The sequence below is a fragment of the Microchirus variegatus genome (genome assembly GCF_963457635.1).
Source record: "Microchirus variegatus genome assembly, chromosome: 21".
Lineage (NCBI taxonomy): Eukaryota > Metazoa > Chordata > Actinopteri > Pleuronectiformes > Soleidae > Microchirus > Microchirus variegatus.
The window spans coordinates 15,290,126-15,298,280 of record NC_139822.1 but is presented as its reverse complement, the minus strand read 5'-3'; the positions used below and the strand labels follow the sequence as shown (position 1 = coordinate 15,298,280).

Below are 8,155 nucleotides of genomic sequence, written 5' to 3'. Positions count from 1 at the left end.
CATTTTTGTGAACTTTTATCCACAATGGTGAACAGCAATAACTCCACTGAGCTTAAGCACTGCAATGAATATAATGCCCTATTTTTAGCATCACTGTGATTATGATGTCTGATGATGCGGGTCCTGGCAGCCAGCACTTTGTCACTCATTGTGTGTGTGTGTGTGTGTGTGTGTGTGTGTGTGTGTGTGTGTGTGTGTGTGTGTGTGTTCAGCAGCGGGTGCTGAAGCAGGCATTCTATACAACTTGCCTTCTTCCCGTGGTGCTCAATCAATGTGAATGTACACTGGAGCTGAGACATCAATGCGTTGCGAGTGCAATGGATCTCAAACAACACGACCTGTCAGCGTGTGTAACTGACGCAGATGACAAGCTTTTTTGCACACAACCATTTCAATCCCCTAACAACGAAAAAAGGAGGCTCGATTCAATCACACGCTGACTTCTTGTGAGAACAATGCTTTTTGTCCCCCCCCCCCCCCCCCCCCCACCACCCCCCCACTGCAAATGAATGTGTAATACAACAGATCTGAGATCTGACAAAAACTACAACTCATCCAATGCCATCTTTTGTCCAGCTGTAGGGAGCTTCACTCTCATTCAAGGCTGCCAGCACCGAGCCTCCGCTCTGTCTGACACAGTCAGAGAAACTCATCCACCCACATAAGACTACAGTCAACACGGTACATGCAGCATTACATGACAGCATATATAAAACAGGAGGAGCTCAAACCTGACACAACACACTCTCAAGGAGTTAACCCTGTGCTAAGAGAGCTTTTCCCCTGCACCCAAGTCTCCTCTGCGTGAATAAATGCAAGTGCATGAATGACATCCAACAGTCAAAGTGGTTGACATCATTCATGTGCATGCACTAATGCAAAAAACAACATGGTACATGTGTGTATTGTCATCACTTACCAAATATGCATATTGGTACTTTGCATTGTTACTATTATTAAAATTATTATTTTGCCCTTTAAAAACACTCCAAAAGTCTTAGTAAAGTGCACAACTAAAAAAAAAAAACCTGCAGCAAAATTGCTTAAAAACACACTCTTCTTTTTCCTCCACTACTGCATGCATCTTTTCATTTACTGTCATCATGGATCATGTCACACATGCATGCACTCATTGACTAATAAAACAAACGGGGGTTCTTTACCTTCTTCAGAGCTGACATTATAGGTGGATCCTTCCTCCTGCAAGAGCCCGTTCACATGCTGAGGTCCCAAGCCAAGTTTGGAGAGGGTGCGCAAATCCTAACTCAGCCCGGTGGTGATGCTGAGCCATGAGGTGCCTGTTTAATATTCTCCTCTCGCCTCAACCCCATCCTACAGCTGGCTGGGTGTGCGCACGCTCCAAGAACCGCTGCAGCTACAGCATCCGTGCGCATGGGGAGCTATAAGCAGATGCATCACAGTCATCAACATTTATTTGTACTGTCATTAAAAAAATTAACTGGCTTTCACTTATGTAAATGTGCTCCTATAAAGATACTCGCGATCATGTTCGCGTAAAAGGAGTGGATGACTCCATCTCGGTTGTTTTCATGGACAAGCAGTGTAAACCACTATGATTGATGATGTATATAAGTGTTAAACAACAATGCTTTATATGCCGAATTGAAGAATGGGGGTGACTGATCCAAATAGTATAATTATTTCGTGATTCAAGAACACGTAGTGTTCAAGGAAACAAAAACAAGATTAAATTCGCATTAATTTGAAAGGGTACCGGCGTCATGAGAGTTACCCTCGCGACGCTGTCACTTCCAGCAGCACGTGTATAGGAGCCGGTGGAGACCGTTGCTGGATATGTCCAGACATTGTTGTGTTTTGGTCTGACTTTACCTTTCAGGAGCTTTTCGGTTGCACAACCTGGGACTACCTTATTTTCGTAACGACGACACATTTTCCGGTTTGAAGGGGGAATTACTTTTACAAGTTAGCATGCTAGCTAGCAGGCTGACTAGACTAGCATGTTGTTGCACGCTGTCGGAGCTTATACATCTACGTTAACGTTCTTATTCGCCACAGAACATTAACGCACGTCGTTATGACACAACGGAAAGAAGGTGAACAATGTCTTTTTTTACAACCTAAGCTACACATAGTGCTCCTGTTTGTGTTTGATAGTACACCAGCTAACGCACGCAGTTGTTCTCGGTGGCTAGTCTCGCGTCATCCGAAGGTAAACAAACAGCAGCACACGTGTGTCAGCCAACTCTTGATTGCTTTAACACCGTGCCCAGTCACGTGCGTAGAATCAGTGGCGTGCACAGACATAATGGAAGAGCAGGGGCGAACATTTAAAGGGCACCTAGTGCATTTTAAGCTAGGGACCCACCACACAACTTCCACACAGAGTTAGCTCAAGACATTCAATTCAATGTTTGATTTGTCAACCTGAAAAGCCTGTGGCTACAATATGGCATATTTACATCTAAATGTCTGTCAATGTGCATTGTCCTTATTTAAAGGTTTAATATAAAACAGTTTAAAAAGATGAAGTTGCATGTCGCAGCTGGATATCCCTTCCTTTCCAAGTTGCCTTTAGTTAGCATCACAACTCGATGTTTAGTTTGTCCCCTGTGAAACAGAAAATAAGGTGATCCAAAATGGCTGCCTCCGTAGAGCTGACTTGGCTCCTGATATAAATATATAAGGCTAATTTTGGGCTGTACATTAAAGGTGCATTATGTAATAAATCTAAAGCATCTGGCCAAAAAATCCGCCTAATATGTCACAGAGACTCAGGAATAATGTTCATATAACAAACTGAACTCACCAACAACAACAGTACAGACAAAATATTTGCATTTAAAACATCTATTGCAGACTGCAAATCATGTTTACGTTTTGAAATCATGTTTTGGCATGTGGCGCCACCTACCACTGTCGACCAATCATTGCAGTCATTAGAGTCTCAGCTGCAGAGCAACCACGGGTTGCCAGTTACGTCTGAGCTACAATGGCGGAGAAAATGAAACTTAAAAGACCTCTGTGTTTTATTTTAGGCCACATTCTTACATATGGAACCTTTAAATGAATTGCAAACAGAAGAAATGTAAAATGTACACCTCTAGCTTGTCAAACTGACTTCATTGTTTGTGATAACGTGGACACAAGAGGCAATTCACGTTTTTATTCCATCCTTTTAACATGTAGTTGTTTATTGTGTGTCACAGTATTCAAGTCAAAAGTCCTGCAGAAGCTGTACCCGGCAGCTCCCACATTGGAGAAGAAACCCAGCCCTCCACGGATTGTCGAGGCTTTAGCCAATAAAACGCATGTTAGAAAAAAAGCCTTTCAAGGTGACACGACTGCAGGTAAATTCTGAACCTGTCAGTTTTCACATTTCCTTCACATTTCCCTTATACATTTTTTTTTCTAAATACACAATAACATACCAACACATGACTACTGTATGTTTCCACAGGACAGACACAAGGTGCAGCCATTCCCAGTCCACGGATATACACGGTCTTACCTCCTCCTGAGGACTATAAGAAACATTTGGGCAAACCTGTGCTAATCCCTCAACTAGAAAGTATAAATACTGCCAGAAATCCAGCTGGTAAGACAACCATAATCTCACATTCACGGAGTTGTGCTATGCACCATAAAGCCAGGAGAGATTTACGACATGGGGTTTTCTCCCGGGTTGGCTCTCTGTTGTTAAGTCACTCTTTGTGATTGTTGCTGTCACTCCAGTTAAGGGAAACGGGCAGCGATAATCAATTGTGTTCCTCAAGTGAGGAGAGTTTGAAAGCAGTGCAGATGGCGTTTGAGCCTGGGTGATTATATTTTTCACTTCGAACAACTCCATTAAATGTGCTGTTTTGACAGAACAGCCTAGCGAGTAGACACTTGGCCCCTGTTGATGCAGCTGTATTTAAGGATGAAATGTGAGCGTTGCGGTTTGATGCCAAGTTGAGATGTTTTTGACCTGCGATGAGTCAAGTTGGTTGTCAGTTTTGATGCAGAGGCAAAGTCGCACACTTGGCAGTTGATATGCATCATTCATTGTACCGTTTACACTCACAAACCGACTCGATTGTTAGGTTGTAATAAAACCCCTGGCTCATTACACATGTCTCTTACCTTCTGTAATGTAGACCTCTGTCCACCTGACAGGCGTCTTTACCTCAGTGACATAAAAGAGATTTGTTTACCTCAGACGGTGACGCATCCAAAGTTAACCACTAGAATAAACGGTGACGCCGGGTTTGATTGTTCTGCTTCTGTGTAACTCCTGCTTTGTGTTGCAGGAGAAACATATATTTTTTGATAAAACATCTAAAGAGAGCATTATATGTATTCCTTATTTTGTCTCATTCTCTTCAGACACTCACTGGGCACAGTATTAAGAACACTGCACTAACAACACACTCTCAAAACAGCCTCTGATGGGCCGAGGTGCCCAGATGGCGGCCTAAACTTAAAATTAATAGATGCTCAGAGACGCACACACGCGCTGCTCTAAAGGGTTTTTCCTTCTATTTTGGTCAATGCATTGCCACTTGTTCGGCTGCAAAGAATTTGACGGAGGCTGGTGTATTCGACCTCACAGAGAAAGGATGTGACGAAGCGCAGAGCAGAGCCCAGTTTCTGCATTGGCTCGTATACTCATTCCCACATAAATTTGAAGATACAGGCCTGTTCTCAGTTACTTAACAGTGATTAAACATTGCAATTAAACCGTAAACATCCTGTAAAACTAAAGTCGAATTGGATAAACTGTAATGCAACCTGCAGCCTCTCAGCCTTCGTCGTAGAAGTCAAATTCCCGAATGGTTTGACAGCAGGTGCCCCAGGCAAACCTGTTCTTTTACCAATTTTCTGATTCAGGCCTGTCAAGTGTAGAGTTGCATTTGAGGACTCAAATTGACGCTAATCTTCTCCTCCTCAGACGAGAGCGTGCATGAAAGAAGCGATGAAGAACTAAAGCAAGGTGAAGAGCAAAGAAACGGGAGAAGAAGGAAAAGGAAACCGAGGCAAGACGGTGCAGCTGCTGGGAGCGAGTCCGGTGCAGGTCAGAATCAGACGGAAACTGCGGTTGACGGTGGAGAACACGTCAGCAGGAACAAGAAGAGGAAGCTGAAGAAGAAACGGCACAAAGAGAAGCTGGTCTCCATGGGTGTGATGCCCCGAGCCGCTGCCCTCGTGTTTACATACGAAAAAACTGGAGAAAAGGAAGAGGAGGAGGATCATGGGAAGAGAGCTGCTGAGGTGTCGGACTTCCTTAGGACAACACTGGAGATCTATGTGTCAGATTGTAAGTAATGAGCGCAGTGTGTTTACCTTTATGGATTGTTTTCATTGAATAAGTTTAAAAGCAAATGATATGATATAGTATAATAGTTTGTGTTTTGTAGTTGTGTGAGTTGAACTATACTTGTCTAAGAAATCAAAAAGATGTATTTTTCTCAGCCCATCCACACACAGACAAGCGTCCTCTCCTGCCCGGCACAGTGGAAAACCTCCTGAGCCGCATATCCAGTGGCTGTAAACCTAACGCTGCCCTGATGCAGCTCTATAATCTCAAGGCCTGTGTTCAACAGAAAGAGGTGGACAAACTGGAAAAGGCGCTGAAGGAGCTCCCTAACTCCTTGTGCATGTCTGCAGGTAAGTGCAGAGACCAGTAATTTCAATTTGTTAGTTATGGGACAGCAGCTACTGTATGTTTACATGTCTAATTTTGACTTGCCTCACTGTGCATAATCAGTTTAATTCCCCTCCCCTTTTCGTCTTTCACTTTCAATTCTGTTTATCGGTTTTTTTGTTCAACAAAACATTTGTTTCTCTTCTGTTCTCTGTAATGAACGGCTAACGGCTTAGCAGATCGTATGGCTGCTGTGTTGTGATAAATGGACGGAGAGAGGCCAGGAGGACATTTGCATCAATCCAAGTGCATTTAATTTACTGCTTTACAATCTTGGAGTTCTTTTAAACTCTCCAATAAAAGAAATTGCGTTGGCTTCTGCCATGTTTCTAGAAAATATTAAAAGTGGAAATATATAATTTATTTAGGGGACGCACATGATAACCCAAACCAGGAAGTCATGATCAAAACAACTGTTTACGTCACCAACGGGAATGAATGAGCTGATCGCATCAGAGTTTCTGGATTAGCTTGTGACGACTCTGCACCTCTTGCATGGATCTGCCCCCCAGGCAGTTCAGTGACCTGTCCCTGCAGGTTAATACTTGCCCCGGTCTGTCTGTGCTTGCCTTTCGTTCCCTGTAACCCGACTTTGTTGTTCATCGTTCACCTGCACAAACCTGCCCTTACTTGCCTTCGTTAGCATCTACCTGCACGTACCTGCCCTTGATCTGCAACACCAAACCTGGTCAATCACCGCCAGTGAGTTAACTAACAAGTTGGAACTTGTTGAAACACTTCTTCTGCGCGAATTTGCGTACTCGTAATGGGATCAGCTGGGACTTGGCTGCTGTCATGTGTGTGTGTGTGTGTGTGTGTAGCAGTCTGGTAAGGGGATTCAGGCTGCTTTAATAACGGCGCCCACAAACTGTTGCTGTGCAAGCGTCTCCGTCTGTCCCTGTCGCCAAGACGACGCGGGTATAGTTTGCCGAACTCAGGCAGCCTTAACTGTTCCTATCCTTTTCCCTTTTTGCACTATAATCCTCAGCAGCACCCACTGCCTCATAATGCATGAGTCATGCTTTAATTCACTGTTTTTTTGGGGGGTTTTATTTTTTTTAAATGCAGCTTTGTAAGGAGATTGTGTCAGAGTGGCAAAGCTCAAACCACCTTATAAAACAGCATTTGTGCATGTTAATTAAAGCCATTGTCACTTCCATGCAGGAGCTTATCTGAAAGTCCTTCAAGTGAGTTCACAGAATCACTCCTCTGTACCTTTGCAGGGGCAGTCACTTGACTGCAGGAGCAGCTCCGAAGCACATTTCCTTTAAATAGATTTTACCACACCCTGGAGTTTCTCTCAAGAATGACACTGACCTGATGGCTCCCCCCCCCCCCCCCCTTTTATATCATCCTTTTTTGTTCCGCACAGATGAAATTCAATTCAAAATGTTCAAGAACAAGAGAGAGAAATTCAGTCTCTGCGGGAGACGGGCGAAATAGATCGAAAGTTTGCACGCAGACTGGCAGGATATTTTCATTTCTTTTTGCTGGAAATATATCGTTAAATAATACTCGACGACTCTTCCTGTGGTATTTCCAAACTATAAGTGAAACGTTTCTCTCTTTGTCTGTCTGTTTCAGAGGAAACGGCTGCAGTCACTTCACTGTTCCAATACTGGATCACAGACATCCTTTCCATGCGCGGAGACGAGACGACGAGACTTTCCACCGCGCACCCATGAGACTGTCACTCACGCTGAAATAGAGATGGCACTGAAGGATTACTTTTGCTCAGTCGGCCTAGAAAAGTGCTGCCAAAATGTTGTAATTAAGGTACGACGTTGCACCCGCTATGCATTCGTTTCAGGGTGGAGCAACTGTGGCACCGTTGTGGAGTCCCCTGAAGACACTGGTATTACCTTACTGTGGGGATAACCCTTTGTACCTCTTTTTCCTGGAGAAGAAGAAAAACTTTAAAACTTGGCCACGTTAACGCACATTAACACATGCCGCGTTTCCATGACGACTGCCCGGAAAAAGACGCCCGCTACGTCATGTTAACGTGAAACCCGACCGTTAAAATTAGTCTCTAAAGTGTGTACACAGTACACAGGTACGCTGGTTATTTGTAGCGCTGTCAGTTTGACTGTAGGCGCTAACGGAGCTAGCTGGTAAACGGTGCCTGGACCCTGCTGCCACGGCACGTAAACATGACGCCACATGCGTCTTTTTTCCGGTCAGTCGTCATGGAAGTGCGTCATGCGTTAATGTGCATTAACGTTTACTCCGTTAACGTGCCCAGCGCTATTTTTTTACGAATAAATATGTCTTGAGTTTGATTTATGCTTATAAATTATTATGAAAACGGATGATGTACAATTCATTTTCAAGGCCGGGCCATCCTGAGTTTGCGATTCCCTCAGAATCCGAGTCATAAAAACTTCACCGTCTTTAAGTGTACGCTTAAAGTTATGGTCAGCAGCTGACCTTTTTGTTTGCCCTCATTTTGTTTCCAAGTTGTTTTCACGCAGTTAAGATTCATCGCAC

The 8,155-nt window shown here is 43.9% G+C and overlaps 1 protein-coding gene across 1 annotated transcript; it reads left to right on the top strand.

The window, feature by feature from the left end:
* The first annotated feature begins 1,903 nt into the window (after window positions 1-1,903).
* erich1 (glutamate rich 1) lies at window positions 1,904-7,361 on the top strand. The gene is made up of 6 exons (XM_083907926.1): window positions 1,904-2,075; window positions 3,189-3,329; window positions 3,440-3,577; window positions 4,913-5,278; window positions 5,434-5,628; window positions 7,250-7,361. Exons 1-6 carry the CDS (start codon window positions 2,057-2,059, stop codon window positions 7,348-7,350), a joined length of 960 nt encoding a protein of 319 aa, XP_083764052.1. The 5' UTR covers window positions 1,904-2,056; the 3' UTR covers window positions 7,351-7,361.
* The last annotated feature ends 794 nt before the right edge of the window (window positions 7,362-8,155 follow it).